Genomic DNA, 19,683 nt, shown 5'->3' with positions numbered 1-19,683 from the left:
AGACTCTGGAAAGGATAAATCAAACAATGAAAAGTCCAGGCTGCTACTCACTGTGTAGCAGTGACATAGAGTTGCAGACAGGCACAATGAAAAGACAGCTACACAGTTTAGATTTTGGACAAAAGTCCTCCATCTGAAGTAGAAAAAACACCCACAAGCACAACTCTCTCTCACACACACATGACCTGTGAAGAAAGCAACAGAAATGAATAAACTCAGTGGCCAGAGACGGTGGTCGTGTGTGTGTGTGTGTGTGGTGCGAGTTGTGCTGGTGTGTGTCTTTTCTACTTCAGAAGAAGACCTTTTTGTTGAAAGTTAAATCTACAACAGCTTCTTCATTGCGCCTGTCTGCCAGTCAACATCTTCTTTATATGATGAGCATCAATCTATTCTTTTCAAAATACTGGAACGGATGAACTGCTCAGGTCTTTACCCAGACAAAGATGTGAAGGAGTGAGAAAGGTCAGTATGGGAAATAAACAAAGTTTAGTCAATAGGAGCAAACGCAAAACCATTCAAATTACAGAAACTTAATGACTTCTGCTACAGACAAGAAAAAAGAGCAGTTGACAGCTGTTCAGATAAATATAAGTGCATAGAAACACATTGTTTTTAATAAGGCAAGGAACAAGGTTGGATATGGCTCAGTCGACAATTTGTAAGATTGCTAACAACCCACTTGTGCATATTACAATTGAGTTGTAGACAGGATGTGGGACTTAGACCAAATAGGACCAACAGGATATATTGTACATATACAAAGACAGGCAGCAAAATTTTCACTTGGTTGTTTGACTCATAGGAGAATGTCATAGAAATACTGAAAAACGTGAAAGGGCACACTCTTTGAAATACATGCTACTTATTCCACAGACCAAAATTTACAAAGTTTCAAGAAACGTTACTAAGTGAACAGTCTAGGGATATACTACAGCCCACTATGTCTCCGTCCTATAGGGACCATGGACAAAAGTTTAGTCTAGTTATAGCAAGCACCAAGACATCTAAACAGTCGTTTTTCAGATCCTCCATATACCTTGTAAGTGCTATGTATTTCTCAATGGTTTGCAGAGTCTTGTAATCCCCACTAGATGATTGATGGATAATGCCCTCCTACCGATACCTCTCATTACATTTACGTCCAGCAGGATTACTGCAAGTGGAAGAGAAAGCATCTCCTGCCAATAGGTCATGTGTGCCTGTCAGCTAACTGATTTAAGGTCAAGTGGCTGCAGGATCACCTTCACTTCTATTTGAAGGCAAATGTGTTCCTCTCCATGACTGACAGCTCAGCTCATCACCAGCTGCAATCCCTGCCAGCTACTCTGGCTTTCCACTGATTTAATGACACACAAGAGGACTGGGACATTCACCAGAAGTGGTTACCACAACATTCTCAGGAAACTGACATTTGGTACACACAGTGGCAGCAAACATTTTTACTATCCACCAAACTCCAGTTATACTCTTTCATGCAGAAATTGGTCCCAGTGTCAGAAGACTCAGAATTACCTCTTTCAGACATTTATGCTTTGTTGGCAGAACATTTTTCGATTTAAATGCATATGGTTGCAGCTCAGTTAGAATTTTACTGACACTGGAAATCAGACTTAGAAAGGTACACCTCATGGTTCACAAATCTTTAAGGCTTGAACAGAAAATTTATATTCTTGAGGACTACTGTAAGATGAAAGTTTAATTGCATACTTCGTAATTCATCTTAGTTTTGACAGATATTTACACACACATTCTCTAGGAAAGTCAGATCCCTCAGTGGCATAGCTCGTACCTTTAAATTTCCCAAGTCACTAAGTAACCACTTTCCACTAATTTTTAAATGTCTGTGATGACCGTAGCAAGACCCAATGAAGTACAACAGCTTTCCTTCGAATCCTAATGTGGTAAATATGCCTCACCTGCCAGTCCCATGTCATTCCACCTTGTGTGGTTCAGAGGTATCAAACACAATGTTTTTGTTAATTGCCTACTTGATACAATGTTCCACTTTGTTGGGATTCCCATCATTATTATACCAAGTGTTGCCTGTGTTTTTGTAGGGGACACAGAGAAGTAGTACACGAAGTGTCCAACTATGTGTGTCTATAATCCTTATCAATAACATTACAATTGCGCAATGCTTCCACGAAAAATAATACCCTTACATGTGCAACTCAAGGATGTCGCTCTTACATTCTCATTTAAAACAGGCGTGTCTATCTCTATAATAAAACAATGGGAGTACTTTTGTATTGGCATTCCGCCCCTGGACAGTGTGCATTTCAATTTGTGGGCTCAATGGTTATCATGAAGAACCTTTGTCATGCCAAAGTTCTTTGTGAAGAACAACCAAGGGGCCAGGACATTGCTATTTCTTGTAGTCTTTGATCAGTTTGCAGAAAATATTTCAGCACTTGATGCCTATTTGGCTTTTTGTTTTTGTATGTAGACTACTGCTAATACAATACCACCTTCAGTGCTGTGAGAAGAGGAAGTGTACACTTCCTTAGGCCTTTGCAGATGAAATTAAACTGGTATAAGACAGGTTTGAACAGCAAGTGCTTTTGTTTATTCCCTTTAGTCAATGGGATTTCCGTTAGAAGCTGAACGTAAGCTTAGTGGTATCCTGCACCACTGTGACAACATTAAACTTACTTTGATGGTGTCATATTTGTATTGATCCCGCCTCTGACACCAGTGTTGCAGAATGACCACTTCTATGCCCAGAACTGTGTGAGTAAGGGGCTGTGGCGATGGGATCTTCCAGTGCTGTGGTGAATGCGGAGGCAAGAAGGCTAGCTCAATGAAGCATTCTTTATTATTTATTGTTCCTCGTACAATAGGCTGTTGGCTGTAGCCCAGGTGCTGACCATCGCTAGTGGTGGCAAGGAGATCCGGTGAGGCAGCTCAATGCCAAGACAGCCTAACGGCAGCTGGCAGTGACTGCAGCCTTACTGACACAAAGTTGCTTGTCTGCTCTGCAGCATAGCCAGCTTACAACTGGACTCTGCCTGTTGCCCAAGGTGTCTGGCAGGGGCATGCAGGCACCCTGTGTCGAACCCAGGACTCTCAACAGCTGGCTGTTTGTCAGACGATGGCAACTAATGAATGGGCTCACCTCAGCAGTGCCAGTTCAAAGTGTGGAACCATCAGGGATAACTGACAGCACTTAGACCACTGGCTTAGTCTAATGGATTGTGCTGCTTGATCGAGCTGTGGTTGAACGGCTGCACATCTGACTACTGACTGGCACAGAGATTGCATCGGATGAAAGCACAATGCCGGAAAGAAACTACTGGCTGGACTTGGGGTATATACAGTTGCCCTGGTCAGGTGTGCTGTGACAGAAGCTCAGTTCCCTTCACATAACTGGGTGTGAAACACTGCTCTATGCTACAACAGGTAGCAATCCAAATCACCACTGTGCATTGCAGAACACTTTGCCAGCATTTCTGCAAAACTATGCAGATGACTGGCCCATATACCTTTCAGCTGGCTGGCTGCCATGACCTGCCTGAGACCAATGCCACAATGTTGTTGTCAATGCCCAAATGGAAGTGGATTCCTTCTCTCTACCCTGATCTGGCATACCATCTTACAAATTAGGTGGTGGCCAGTTCTTTTCAAAAATGACCTGACAGAGAATTATTCCCAGCCTACACTGGCTAAGGAGTCATTGAACATCTTGGTATTAAACATACCTTTTGGCATTTACCAGTATAATAAGTTCCCAGTTGGGGTCACAAGCGCAAAAGTGTTTTCCAAAGGCTTTTAGAACAGTTGGTAGATATTTCCAGTGGAGCAACTATCTTGATGATGCCCTAGTTACATATCATACATATGAGGAGCATCTGTGCAATATGCTCTGAGTTTTCACAGCCCTACAAGCAAAGGACATTAAGTACAAATTTTCTAAATATTCATTTTTTCTAGTTTTCTTCACCTACCAAGGATACATATAGGTAAGGAGGGTTTAAAGTCCACACAGGACTATGCTGATTTGATCAAAAATATGCTGATTCCCAACTCTGTGAAGAATCCCCTAGAGTTTCTTGGCAATGTTTCCCACTATGCCCAGTTCATTACCTGCACCTCAAGTTTGTTCCCTTCAAATGTTCCACAGCTTGTCAGAAGGGGTTAGAAATTTTGAGAACTTGCCTACAATCAGCCCTTTGCTTAATGAAGGTTCAGTCTTGGTCACCATAGGTTCTGGCTAAGGAGACCTCTCCTCGTGGCATCAGAGCCACCCTATCCCTTAACTTCTTGGATGATTCCAAGTGGGCTCTAGCATTCATTTCCAAAATCTGGGACGAGGCTCAAGAACATTATTTACAATAGAGATGGATGCATTGGCTATCATTTTTGGGGTGCTAATTATGGCCTTCCTTTATGGCAATAAGTTTCATTTAATTACCAACTACAAACATTTGCTGTCATTGCTTGTGTCCAAGGCTTAACTGTCAGATTGAACGGGTGCCTGTCTTCAATGTTGGGCCTTGTACGTACCCATTCTACACATATTACTGCCCCTCCTATCAACATTCCAGTGCAGGAGCCCTCTCCAGATTTCCTATGGACCCAGACTTGGAATTTACAGGCAGGAGATTATTTCAGACTGACTCCCTGGTTGAGCTTTCTTTGGTGGACTTTCCAATAGGTACTATGGGTGTCACAGTGCCATCCTGTCAGGACCCCCATTACAGTGTGTTTTCCAGTATGTCTTAACAGGATGGCCCACAAAATTGCTGGCCTCAGCATCACTGTCTCTCCATATAAGGGGCAGTCAAATGAAAACCAAACACCCTCCATAATACATAGTCCCTAGGTCCCCTGTTTCTATATTTCAATACTGTCACTGCTGTGACACGAGAACGGCATAGTGCCACATCACAAGTGCACAGAGTTGCTGGGTTATGACCTTGGTTGCTGGTGGACTGGTATGGTGTGTTTATCCAGTTGTTGACTTCAATGCAAGCAAAGAAGAGCAGGGAAGTATGGTTTGTTTTCTGGTGGCTGATGGTGTTGAAGTACATGAAATTCATCATTGCATGTCTGCTGTGTACAATGAACACTGCATGTCTTCCACACTTGTGCATGAGTGGCAGAGGAGATTCTGGGAAGGTTGTACACCACTGCAGGGCAATTTTTGTCTAGGACTGGCCCATCAATCAATTAGCTTTGAAGTGATGGGCTGGATTGATGGCATTATCCGGGGTGACAGATGAATCATCATAGAGGATGAAATTCATGTTCAGATTGGCATTAGCCATGGCTCCATGCATTCTATCATCAAAGACTACTTGCATTACTGCAAAATTTGTGCACATGGTTGCCACACCATGTGATGGAGGGACAGAAGATGGTCAGAATGGCGTCAAGTCTGAGCCAGCTGCTGTGGTACCATGAGGAAGCGCATGCATTTCTGTCCCATATAGTGACAGAGGACTAAACATGCCACCACTTGTAGCCTGAGGGCAAATGGCAAAGCCAACAGTGGAAACATCCCACATCTCCCCTGTCAAAGAAATTCAAAGCTGTTCACATAATTTCCGGTAAGGCCATGATGACCTTTGTCAACTGCAGGGGTCCTCAAGTGTGGAATCGCAATCAAGGTCAGGGTGTATACGTGGACAAGGGAAAAAAATTCCCGGATGAAAATACTTTTTCTGTGCTAAGTGACTGTAGGTTTTCCGTAGATTTTCCCTCGGAACTGTAAAACTTATAAATCCTTTCAATGGATGTTTTATACAATTGCGTAGCCCCCCCCCCCCCCCAAAAAAAAAGAAAAAAAAAGAAAAAAAAAAGGACGGGACAGAGAAATTTTGGAGAGACTTTTAGTAAAGAAAAGAGAGAAGTTTTGGAAAGACCTTTGATTTGCAGCAACATATACGCTGCATATTTTCATATTACGAAAGTGTAAATTCGAATTGCACCAAAGACAGCACGTTAGTTTCTGGAGCGTTGAAACCGAGGTTGCGATGTCCTTTTGTAAGCGAGTCATATCTCAAGTCACGATATCTCGCCAGCATACAGAGCATAGGACACGTGTTATAGTCAGCCAACAGCAAGATCACTGTTTACATAGTGCGAACACACAAGAGGAAAAGTTAATGGTTTACATTAATATACACAGTACCGTATATCTACAAGGAAAGCTAAGTTTTCACATATAATATTAGTTTCTAAGATTAACATTCTACAACAGAAGCTAAGCTTTCACATGTAATATTGATATTTTTTTTGCATGTGTTATACTTTAAGATACATCACACAAACGTGCTAGTAAATTTATGACATAAATGTCTTGGTTGATAACGTGCACTTGAAATTCAGCAAACAGTTGGAACTAGCCAATACTGTAGAATGAATCACTTCGTTTCAAATAAAATGATTGCCTCAGCGGAAAGATTAATAAAGCCAAATTTCTTTAGCAAACTTCCAAAAATAACTTCACTGTTCTGCAAGGCGATTAATGCTTGACTGCTACTAACTTGGAAATAAAATAAAATGAGAAAACTGAAATTAGTAATATATTTTGGCCCTCCGTAATTATGTGAATGTATTTTAATTCACTTGATAGCTCCCGGCCACAGAAATCCGTTTTGTTTTCATTTGACGTGGGAGCTGTTTTGAAGAGAAGCAGCTAAATCACTTAACATAAACACGAGTCACATGGAGGTTAACCCCTTCCCCACTACAACTCAGGCAACTCTGTGCAAGCGTGATCTGGCAGCTAGGGCGCACGAGAAAAATTTTTCTCGTTTGCATCTGGCTGCTTGCTGCTACTACCGATACAGCTAACAGCCAAACTTCAAGTAGCGGAAGAAGGTACTGCTTATACGCAAGTTAAATGCGCATGCGCAACAGACCGTGGCAATTGGTCAAATGAACCTAATGTGAACAGTTGTGACGTCATGCTCATAGCAAGCAGTTTACTGTTACAAAGAATTACAGTATGCGCCCTACGGCCTTTGACATATTTTTGCTATTTGCAGAAGCTTGTGCGTGCACAGTGTTTTGTTGTTGTAAATTGCACATTTCCTTTGCCACTAAACTTTTATTTTTTCCCCCTCTCGTTTATATTTTATTGCTGCAGTATCATTTTTCAGTAGCAGGATACAATAACATTCTTTGCTAGTGAATCAATTCTGCTGTCAAAATTAAAAAAAATTTAACTGAAAGCTAAAACAATGAAAAATTCCCGGAATTCCGAAAAATTCCCAGGTTTATCCCGGTTTTCTCCCGGATGACAAAATTCCCGGATTTCCCGGTTGTCCCGGCTCGTATACACCCTGAAGGTACAATGCTATGAAGACACTTTGCAAAAGCTGCAACATGCCCTAAAGTCTAAATGCCCAGGAATTCTGTTGCATCGAATGATACAGTTGCCAATAATGCCCACCCACACACTGCCAACCAGATGAAGGCTACACTTTAGCAATTTGGTTGGGAAACATTGCAACATCTACCATACAGCCCCAATATTTCACCACGTGACTGTCACACCATTGGCGAGCTGAAGAAAGACATGAATATTGGTGTCAGTTGGGAAAGGAAGTGCAAGAGTGGATGCGGTTGTGGATCCATTAGTGGCTGACCACATTCTATGAAACAGGTATCGATCATCTCGTCTCCCAGCAGGGCTGCCTTAATGGATGTGGCGGTTACATTTGAATGGAAGCATTCCTCGGTCCTGTTGTTGTGGGTGTTCGATTTTCATTTGACTGACCCTGCTATGATGTCACCAGTTCCAGTTTTGTAATGTCATGACTACTCCATTTCATCCATGCTCCAAGGGTCTAGCTCAGCTTTTTATACACACCTTTAAGATCCAAATGTCAAAGACTATGAGGACGTCCATGTCTGAATCAGCTCTAAATGCCTTCCTATCTTTTTACAGAGCACTGTCCATTCACAGCTGATGTGCACTGGAGTCATTGCATGGGTGTCCCTATTGGACTCTGCTCAACCTTTTACTACCACTGCCTCCTCAAGTTGAAGAGGCATCCACTTTTCATGTGGACACTCCCATCTGGAAGGATACCTTTGGGCAAGTCCAGGGTTGCATCCTGGGGTTCCTTTTGGTGCAACAAGGCCACCACAAGGTTTTGTTGGTGACTGCATGGTGACAGCTCTGCAGAAATCATAATTAGCTTTTGATGTAGTGTGCCACCCAGATGTCTCCATGAACTTAGGGGCTACCATAGCAGCACCCACCTTCATGCCAGGATCTCCACAATCTCACCAGAGACAACAGGTGTGTGATCCATCCATTTCCTTTGAGTCTGTTGATGGAGATCCTCGCAGACTTCAATCCCATTCACCATCAGTGCTATCACTGCTGCCTATAGCACCTCATCCTGGGCAAGAAGCTCTTGCTTCTTCATCTCTTCACCCATGCCAAGGCATCTGCTTCTGGCCCTGGTTGCTGATTTAACGAGTGAGGGATTTTGTAATCCTGCCGGATGTATCATTGGATGACATCATACTAGCAATACACATAATTACACCTATAACAGGCAAGGTTACAGTAAGCGGTGAGCAGATGGCATCTCCAGAAAGTCACTTCTGTCCAGCATGTAATGTATTCCTTTTCATGGTTGAATGAAGAACTGATGAAAACTCTGCAATAAATCAATTGTTCATGATACCATCATGTAACGATTGGGCCTGCTTGGGATCTGTGTATCATGATGTTTCAACTGTTGCTATGAAGCTCTATTTTGTGGACAGTGACACCATTAAGCCAAGTGATTGATTTCAGTATCGCCTATGAGGGGTTTTCAGCACTGTGATTCAAGTGGTGTTAACTTCAATTGTTTTGATTGTAGTGCTGCAAAATTCATAAGTTCAGTTAACTCTTATGAACTATGCAGCATTTAGTTAGTGTTTCAGTGTATTCAACAAATTGTTATAATTACCCTTCATGATCCCAATTGGGGACTTCAAAACACAGTATGTGTACAGGCGTAGATTTAGAAATCCAAACACCTACTATCAATCAGTGACATAAAATTCTGAGAGAGCATTGAAAAAGTAACAAACAAGTTATTGTATCAAACGTTCATCTTTCAGATTTTATTTGTTATAAAAATAGTGGAACACTAATACTTTAATCACTGTGAGCCTCTCCATACACCACAGTGTTACACATTGGCTACTCGCTGTCAGTCTATGGTTCATGTGTTTTCAGGAAGAAATATTTCAGAAAACTTCATTTATTTTGTAAACTGGTAAGCTAGTATCTCTTTTACATCTTCTACTGAATGTGATACTGGGTAATCAGCTTCTCTTTTGACACTTTCCATTTATAACACGATACCCATTATTCAGAGAAGCGTTTTTTGTAATATTCCCAGTTAGTTTGCTTTAGTCTCATTATTCAGCTTTTTCGGACATTATTTTTAATAAATTTTAATTGATAAATGCTTGTTTTTTTTCTCAACTTATTATTTATAGCCTTCAAACAGAGAGATGAAAGTGAAAAATGAAATATTTATGCACTGACTCACTTGGCGCTGAACACGTGCAGAACCTGTATGAAGCAGACTCAATAAGTCTCTTAGAAGACCGTACTGATGTGCCAGGTAGCTGCGGCCAACACTGCTACCACTCAGAGCCAGTACCATTGACAACATTTCAAAACAGTAGGTATCAGCAGCTGGTTTTGTGCTTCCCTCTGTGTTGATACTTGCACCTTCTTTACTGGCATTACTGGAAGTACCGGCACTTGTCACTGTTGTTGTTGTTGTTGCTGCTGCTGTTGTTGATGTTGTCATTGCAGCTGCTGCTCCAGTTGTTCCAGAACTTGCATGCTGCTGCTGGCCTGAGCAAAGTAGTGTCTCCCAGTCTTCACGAACTCGCACTGCTTCTTTACGAATAGCTTGAACTATATGCACGCATACCTGTAAACAGTAAAATGAGGCAATTATACATATTGTACTGGAGGTTATTGACTTTTCATTGCAATTATGAGTTAACATTTCTCACAGCAATCATAAAACCAACTGCACAGAAGAAAAGATTGATGTTTGATCAAGCAGAGAAAGAAGTTGGCATTAGGAATGGATATAGTACAATGGATTATCTTCAAGCTTTGCCTGAAGTTACAGCCAGTGTGTGTGAATTCATGTGAAAGCTTTTGACCCTCAGTTTCAACAAAACTGGTACTAGCACAATCGGACACATTCACACACATTCAAGGCACTGATTCACCATACACATCGCTGCTGAATAATATATACGTAGTGACTGAGCTCCAGTTATTTTGCAGTATACTGCAGTGCAGTGTTGAGCTGTGTTGTGTGGGTGGCTATGTGAAGTATACGTATAAGTACTGTTACCGTGCAGATAGCAATCTGCTCTCCATGTCAGCTGCTATAGCGCTGATATCGCAATGAATTATTCTAAGGCACCAGAGAATTTTTGTGATTTTTATGTGTGTTCTAGTATTGTTCTTTCCCTTAGCAACAAGGAAGTTTTAGTTCAAATATATTTTATCTGCACTATGATTATATGTCTTCAAGCTCCTGTACTTGCTGTTTCTTTGTAAAGAGTTTAACTCTTTAGACAAAAGCAACAGAAAGATGGTTTGCTTACATAATGATAAGCCATTTCACGCACCTACAGGCTAGGCGACAAATTGGACAACAAGGAATCTAGAAGTACGAGCATCATGGTGACCCCAACTTGAAACAACAGGAGGTTTGACTACCCCCGAGCTGGTATGATGAATTAATCAGTGGCAGTTATCTTGTCAATTTCGTAACAGCTCCCATTCTGGCCACACAACCCAGCACTAGGGTTTGTGCAAATGGAAGCCAGTTTCCTTTAAGTGTGTATTGTGGTACACTCCCATAAATTTGCTTTGGTCATTAGTCAGCTGGAGCAACATTATGCTGCTGAAGTGGAAGATTTGATCATTACACCGCTCCGAGTCGACGTGTACGAAAAGCTAACATCAGAATTGTCACATCGGGTTTCCACATCACAATAGGAATGTCTCCAACAAGTGTTAACCCAAGAGGATATAGAGGAGCTAAACCCTTGCCATTATTTAAGGCATTTGCACAGCAAGTTGGGCACTGGAACGGTGCTGAGCACTTTGTGAAGCAACCACTTGCTGCTGCAGATGAAAACCATAAGACCGTCACAGATGGAGCTGCCTTTGGACTCAATGGTTGACTTGACTGACAGGATAGCAGATGCTATAGTTCCTGTTCTAACTGATGAACTGGTCACTATGTGTAATGGAGAGCTGACAGCGTCATGTTCTTGGCCCAACTGGTGCACTGGCTGTGACATGGCTCCGCCTAGTTCAACAACAATCACATGGGCGCATTATGACAATCTGGCAGCTAAGGACGAGGCCCTGACCAAGCAAATAGATGAGTTGGTATCCCGGTACTGCAGATATGGCGACACAAACTGTGGCCAAGAAACAAGTGGACCACCCTGTTGCTGAGCATCCTGCCAAACATTACATCCTTCATTTCAATGACTGCTTCACAGCCTGTGCCATATGGATCCTTGCCACCAACACCAGCATTTCTGAAATCCACGGGTGGTAATTTCCCTGCAATATATCCTGTGTTCCTGTAACCCTCCTGGCCTCAACCTTCGTTAGTCATTGTCCTCTCCAATCTAAACCACTCCCTGTTCCCATTCCAGCACTACACAGCCCTCATTCCACCATATCTCCGTTTCTGATATAACACCCCCCCCCCCCCCCCCCCCTCTGTGTAACAAACTCTCAGCTCCCTGACCACACTTGCCAGAAAATCGAAATATTGGGTGTGCATGACTCACAAACTATACTTGGAATTAGGGAAGTTTAGAGGTGTAAGTGAAGAACATTTACAGTAGCTGGGACCCTCACTACATTCTGACACTTGAAAAGATATATACCGCAAAGAAAAAAATAGACATGTGGAATAACTTATATATGGATGGCTGTGTGTGTGTGTGTGTGTGTGTGTGTGTGTGTGTGTGTGTGTGTGTGTGTGTGCATGCGTGCACGAGTATATACCTATCCTTTTTCCCCCTAAGGTAAGTCTTTTCACTTCCGGGATTGGAATGACTCCTTACCCTCTCCCTTAAAACCCACATCCTTTCATCTTTCCTTTTCCTTCCCTCTTTCCTGACAAAGCAGCCGCCGGTTGCGAAAGCTCGAAATTTGGTGTGTGTGTGTGTTTGTGTGTTATTTTATTGTGCCTGTCTACCGGCGCTTTCCCACTTGGTAAGTCTTGGAATCTTTATTTTTAATATATTTTTCCCATGTGGAAGTTTCTCTCTAAGCTTTCCCGCTTGGTAAGTCTTGGAATCTTTGTTTTTAATATATATATATTAAAAACAAAGATTCCAAGACTTACCAAGCGGAAAAGCGCCGGTAGATAGGCACAATAAATAAAACACACACACAGAATTTCTAGCTTTCGCAACTGACGGTTGCTTCTTCAGGAAAGAGGGAAGGAGAGGGAAAGATGAAAGGATGTGGGTTTTAAGGGAGAGGGTAAGGAGTCATTCCAATCCCGGGAGTGGAATGACTTACCTTAGGGGGAAAAAAGAACAGGTGTACACTCGCACACACACACATATCCATCCGCACATACACAGACACAAGCAGACAAAATGTCTGCACACACACACAGAATTTATAGCTTTCGAACCGACGGTTGCTTCTTCAGGAAAGAGGGAAGGAGAGGGAAAGACGAAAGGATGTGGGTTTTATGGGAGAGGGTAAGGAGTCATTCCAATCCCGGGAGTGGAAAGACTTACCATAGGGGGAAAAAAGGACAGGTGTACACTCTCGCACACACACATATCCATCCGCACATACACAGACACAAGCAGACAAAATGTCTTTCCGCTCCCGGGATTGGAATGACTCCTTACCCTCTTCCTTAAAACCCACATCCTTTCGTCTTTCCCTCTCCTTCCCTCTTTCCTGAAGAAGCAACCGTCGATTGGGAAAGCTAGAAATTCTGTGTGTGTGTTTGTGTGTTTTATTTTTTGTGCCTGTCTACCGGCGCTTTCCCCCTTGGAATCTTTGTTTTTAATATGTTTTTAATATGTTTTTAATATATTTTCCCATGTGGAAGTTTCTTTCTATTTATTAAAAACAAAGATTCCAAGACTTACCGGGAAAGCGCCGGCAGACAGGCACATGAACAAAACACACAAACACACACAGAGAATTACGAGCTTTCGCAACTGGCAGTTGCTTCGTCAGGAAAGAGGGAAGGAGGGGAAAAATGAAAGGTGTGGGTTTTAAGGGAGAGGGTAAGGAGTCATTCCAATCCTGGGAGCGGAAAGACTTCCCTTAGGGGAAAAAAAGGACAGGTGTACACTCGCACACACACACACACACACACACACACACACACATCCATCCGCACATCCACAGACACAAGCAGACATATTTAAAGGCAAAGAGTAAGGGGAGAGATGTCAGTCGAGGCGGAAGTACAGAGGCAAAGAAGTTGTTGAAAGACAGGTGAGGTATGAGCGGTGGCAACTTGAAATTAGCGGAGGTTGAGGCCTGGCGGATATCGAGAAGAGAGGATATACTGAAGGGCGAGTTCCCATCTCCGGAGTTCGGATAGGTTGGTGTTGGTGGGAAGTATCCAGATAACTCGGACGGTGTAACACTGTGCCAAGATGTGCTGGCCGTGCATCAAGGCATGTTTAGCCACAGGGTGATCCTCATTACCAACAAACACTGTCTGCCTGTGTCCATTGATGCGAATGGACAGTTTGTTGCTGGTCATTCCCACATAGAAAGCGTCACAGTGCAGGCAGGTCAGTTGGTAAATCACGTGGGTGCTTTCACATGTGGCTCTTCCTTTGATCGTGTACACCTTCCGGGTTACAGGACTGGAGTAGGTGGTGGTGGGAGGGTGCATAGGACAGGTTTTACACCGGGGGCGGTTGCAATGGTAGGAGCCAGAGGGTAGGGGAGGTGGTTTGGGGATTTCATAGGGATGAACCAAGAGGTCACGAAGGTTAGGTGGACGGCGGAAAGACACTCTTGGTGGAGTGGGGAGGATTTCATGAAGGATGGATCTCATTTCGGGGCAGGATTTTAGGAAGTCGTATCCCTGCTGGAGAGCCACATTCAAGGTCTGATCCAGTCCCGGGAAGTATTCTGTTACAAGTGGGGCACTTTTGGGGTTCTTCTGTGAGAGGTTCTGGGTTTGAGGGGATGAGAAAGTGGCTCTGGTTATCTGCTTCTGTACCAGGTTGGGAGGGTAGTTGCGGGATGCGAAAGCTGTTTTCAGGTTGTTGGTGTAATGGTCGAGGGATTCAGGACTGGAGCAGATTCGTTTGCCACAAAGGCCTAGGCTGTAGGGAAGGGACCGTTTGATATGGAATGGGTGGCAGCTGTCATAATGGAGGTACTGTTGCTTGTTGGTGGATTTGATGTGGACGGATGTGTGCAGCTGGCCATTGGACAGATGGAGGTCAACGTCTAGGAAAGTGGCATGGGATTTGGAGTAGGACCAGGTGAATCTGATGGAACCAAAGGAGTTGAGGTTGGAGAGGAAATTCTGGAGTTGTTCTTCACTGTGAGTCCAGATCATGAAGATGTCATCAATAAATCTGTACCAAACTTTGGGTTGGCAGGCTTGGGTAACCAAGAAGGCTTCTTCTAAGCGACCCATAAATAGGTTGGCATACGAGGGGGCCATCCTGGTACCCATGGCTGTTCCCTTTAATTGTTGGTATGTCTGGCCTTCAAAAGTGAAGAAGTTGTGGGTCAGGATGAAGCTGGCTAAGGTGACGAGGAAAGAGGTTTTAGGTAGGGTGGCAGGTGATCGGCGTGAAAGGAAGTGCTCCATTGCAGCGAGGCCCTGGACATGCGGGATATTCGTGTAGGGAAGTGGCTTCAATGGTTACAAGGATGGTTTCCAGGGGTAACAGACTGGGTACGGATTCCAGGCGTTCGAGAAAGTGGTTGGTGTCTTTGATGAAGGATGGGAGACTGCATGTCTTTCCTGACGAAGCAACTGCCAGTTGCGAAAGCTCGTAATTCTGTGTGTGTGTTTGTGTGTTTTGTTCATGTGCCTGTCTGCCGGCGCTTTCCCGCTTGGTCAGTCTTGGAATCTTTGTTTTTAATATATTTTTCCCATGTGGAAGTTTCTTTCTATTTTCTTTCTATATATGTATATATATATATTAAAAACAAACATTCCAAGACTTACCGAGCGGGAAAGGGCCGGTAGATAGGCACACTGAATAAAACACACAAACACACACACAGAATTTCAGCTTTTGCAACCGGCGGCTGCTTCGTCAGGAAAGAGGGAAGGAAAAGGAAAGATGAAAGGATGTGAGTTTTAAGGGAGATGGTAAGGAGTCATTCCAATCCCGGGAGCGGAAACTTACCTTAGGGGGAAAAAAGGATAGGTATATATTCGCGCGCGCACGCACACACATACGCACACACACACGCATATCCATCCATACATACAAAGACACAAGCAGACATATTTAAAGGCAAAGAGTATGGGGAGAGATGTAAGTCAAGGCGGAAGTGTGGAGGCAAAGATGATGTTGAATGACAGGTGAGGTATGAGTGGCAGCAACTTGAAATTAGCGGAGATTGAGGCCTGGTGAATAACGAGAAGAGAGGATATATTGAAGGGCAAGTTCCCATCTCCGAGTTCGGATACGTTGGTGTTGGTGGGAAGTATCCAGATAACTTGGACGGTGTAACACTGTGCCAAGATGTGCTGGCTGCGCACCAAGGCATGTTTAGCCACAGGGTGATCCTCATTACCAACAAACACTGTCTGCCTGTGTCCATTCATGCGAATGGACAGTTTGTTGCTGGTCATTCCCACATAGAAAGCGTCACAGTGTAAGCAGGTCAGTTGGTAAATCGCGTGGGTGCTTTCACACGTGGCTCTGCCTTTGATTGTGTACACCTTCCGGGTTACAGGACTGGAGTAGGTGGTGGTGGGAGGGTGCATAGGACTTTATATATTAAAAACAAAGATTCCAGGACTTACCAAGCGGGAAAGCGCCGGCAGACAGGCACATGAACAAAACACACAAACACACACACAGAATTACGAGCTTTCGCAACTGGCAGTTGCTTCGTCAGGAAAGAGGGAGGGAGAGGGAAAAATGAAAGGATGTGGGTTTTAAGGGAGAGGGTAAGGAGTCATTCCAATCCCGGGAGCAGAAAGACTTCCCTTAGGGGAAAAAAAGGACAGGTGTACACTCGCACACACACACACACACACATATCCATCCGCACATGTGTCTGTGTATGTGCGGATGGATATGTGTGTGTGTGTGTGTGTGCGAGTGTACACCTGTCCTTTTTTTCCCCTAAGGGAAGTCTTTCCGCTCCCGGGATTGGAATGACTCCTTACCCTCTCCCTTAAAACCCACATCCTTTCATTTTTCCCTCTCCCTCCCTCTTTCCTGACGAAGCAACTGCCAGTTGCGAAAGCTCGTAATTCTGTGTGTGTGTTTGTGTGTTTTGTTCATGTGCCTGTCTGCCGGCACTTTCCCGCTTGGTAAGTCCTGGATCTTTGTTTTTAATATATTTTTAATATATTTTTCCCATGTGGAAGTTTCTTTCTGTTATATATATAGGAAAGAGGGAAGGAGAGGGAAAGACGAAAGGATGTGGGTTTTAAGGGAGAGGGTAAAGAGTCATTCCAATCCCGGGAGCGGAAAGATCCACCCTAGGGGGAAAAAAGGACAGACGCACACTCACACACACACACACATATTCATCCGCACATACACAGACACAAGCAGACATTGTTATGTATGTATGTGCATGTGCGGATGAATATGTGTGTGTGTGTGTGTGTGTGTGTGTGTGTGTGTGTGTGTGTGCGCGCGAGTGTGCACCTGTCCTTTTTCCCCTCTAGGGTGAGTCTTTCCGCTCCCGGGATTGGAATGACTCCTTACCCTCTCCCTTAAAACCCACATCTTTTCGTCTTTCCTCCTCCTTCCCTCTTTCCTGAAGAAGCAATCGTTGGTTGCGAAAGCTAGAAATTCTGTGTGTGTGTTTGTGTGTTTTATTTATTGTGCCTATCTACCGGCGCTTTCCCGCTTGGTAAGTCTTGGAATCTTTGTTATATATATAAAATAGAAACTTCCACATGGGGAACTTCCACATATGGCTTGTGTCTGTGTATGTATGGATGGATATGCGTGTGTGTGTGCGCGCGCGAGTATATACCTTTCCTTTTTTCCCCCTAAGGTAAGTCTTTCCGCTCCCGGGATTGGAATGACTCCTTACCCTCTCCCTTAAAACCCACATCCTTTCATCTTTCCTTTTCCTTCCCTCTTTCCTGACGAAGCAGCCGCCGGTTGCGAAAGCTCAGTGTGTGTGTTTGTGTGTTTTATTCATTGTGCCTATCTACTGGCGCTTTCCCGCTTGGTAAGTCTTGGAATCTTTGTTTTGAAAAGCATATAAGGAATCCTTGAATATACATGTCAAAGAAACTGTACAACAAAAACAGTAAGATAAAAAATGGTTCAAATGGCTCTGAACACTATGGGACTTAACATCTGAGGTCATCAATCCCCTAGAACTTAGAACTACTTAAACCTAACTAACCTAAGGACATCACACACATCCATGCCCAAGGCAGGATTCGAACCTGCGACCGTAGCGGTCACGCAGTTCCAGACTGAAGTGCCTAGAACCGCTAGGCCACACCAGCCGGCAAAACAGTAAGATCAAAGAACACTAACAGACCAGTGTAGAACTGTGTAAATGAGAGATTTAGCTGAAAACCAGCGCCCAGAATTACTAGCAAACAACTGAAGATTGGAAGTGTGAATGTTGTAGATATTTACACAGTTAATACCACTTTTAATAATCATTTTATTATTTCGCATAACTTCTGATTGTGAAATTACAGAACACCATACCAAGTTAAAAAAAAAGTGTATATGCATGAAAAAGGTACAGCTTACAGCTGAGTAAGACGACAACTCACTGAATAGTAGAGCTTGGGCTGCAACGCCAGCACAATGTGGTCAAGCAGTTAATGTAGTTACATGTGTGTGTTTGTATGTGTGTGTGTGTGTGTGTGTACTTTACAGTCCTGCAAAAGGTGTCATCCAAAGGTTAGCAAAGTTCTCAGTCTTGTTTATGTTCATTTTGATGGCTCAGCACCTCTACTTTATCTCTACTATTTGGTGAGTTGTTACCCTTACTCTTTAAATTATCTACACTTCACCAGGACCCTCCATTACCACAGGTACAATGCAGGCACTTGCCCATGTGTGTAACCAGCGATAGGAAGAAGGCAGAAGCTGACCCCCCTCCCCCCCCCCCCCCCCCAAAAGAAGGAGGGAGGAAGAAAGAAACTGCACTAAACTAAACTCACTTCTTGTTCTGCCCAAGACAGAAATATCAATTCAGTATCAGATTAAAGAAAACAAGAAGATATAATGGATAATGGCTGGCAGAAAGTGCACTCAGAGTCATTTTTCATAGAACATCAAAATTATTTCCACACCCAGTGTGGGTACACTCTTGCACCCACTCATTCCTCTTCTAATTCACCTGTTCAATGAAAATTTTAATGAAAGTGTGGATTAAAATTCACCATTTTTAAGCAATTGCAGAAAATGATAGTGTTGACAAAAAAAGAAAACTACTGATCAATAGTCTAGCTCCAGTCTTAGGGAAAGTGTATGAAATAAATGTTGAACTAAGATAAAAACAGGAAAAAAGCATTGTGGAAGAAGAGTACGGAATTTCAGAAAATGTTACTCAACATCGTCTGCTATATGTAGTCTAGTACGTATACAATTAGTGAAAACAAAGGAAGCATGACAAGTCTTTCGTGGATGTGATATAATTTCTCATGAACTGCCACTTAATTAACTGGAAATAAATCATACACGCCAGACAGATATCAGACTACATATGGAGGCTAACATTCTTACGAAGTACAGTACCATTAAAACTATTGTAAGCTGTGGTGTGTCTCAAGAATCTGTTGAGGCCTTAAATGTTTAATGAGTTGCTTGCACTTATCCTGACCAGAATGGCCCATACGAGTGCAAAAGCTGTAGATCACATAATCTAAAAGTGAAAATACTGCCTCAGCAGATGTTATAAATGGTCATCCCTCAGACCATGGAGGCTCAATTTTAGTAATAGACCGCAATGTTGGAAATCAAAAAGTAAAAATGATGAGTACAGGAGAATATTGTCTGATAATAAAACTGATTTACTTAAATATAGCGTAAAACACAATGCATGGTTATCAGTGTATCAGGCTAAAGAAGTAAATAGTAAGTGGGAAATTTTCATAATTATTTCAATAGGGCACTTAGCTAGCATAATTCCTTTAAGGTAAGCAAATCACACCAAAATAAGCTGTGTATTATATGAAGAAATATGTAAAATAAGGGAAAGGCAGTCACTCTCCTGTGTCAGACTGATGCACGGAGCACAGAAATATGAAACAGCAAACAGCGTTCACTGTAGCTTTCGAGCTCCTGCTCCTATATGAGGAAAAATATTTTTGTTAGAAAAAGAGCAAAAGCTCAGAAGCTGGCGTGAATACTTTTTCCTGATGTGTGTTTCTGTGCTCCAGGCAATGGCCTGCTATAGATGAGTGGATGCCTTTCTCTTATTGTATACATTGCCCCATACAGGAATTACCATTAGTTATACAATGTCTTACACCAAATGTG

The 19,683-nt window shown here is 43.0% G+C and overlaps 1 protein-coding gene across 1 annotated transcript in view; it reads right to left on the bottom strand.

Annotated features, from left to right (window-relative positions):
* Nucleotides 1-19,683, bottom strand: part of LOC126267346 (E3 ubiquitin-protein ligase MYCBP2) — a 1,244,949-nt gene that overhangs the window by 76,726 nt on the left and 1,148,540 nt on the right. The window contains exon 64 of the mRNA XM_049972469.1: nt 9,510-9,902. Coding sequence (XP_049828426.1) covers nt 9,510-9,902 — 393 coding nt within the window. The remainder of the gene's footprint in view (nt 1-9,509; nt 9,903-19,683) is intronic.

The sequence above is a fragment of the Schistocerca gregaria genome, chromosome 4 (genome assembly GCF_023897955.1).
Source record: "Schistocerca gregaria isolate iqSchGreg1 chromosome 4, iqSchGreg1.2, whole genome shotgun sequence".
NCBI classification, from domain to species: domain Eukaryota; kingdom Metazoa; phylum Arthropoda; class Insecta; order Orthoptera; family Acrididae; genus Schistocerca; species Schistocerca gregaria.
The sequence above is the reverse complement of the archived record's forward strand: the minus strand, read 5'-3'. Positions and strand labels throughout refer to the sequence as shown.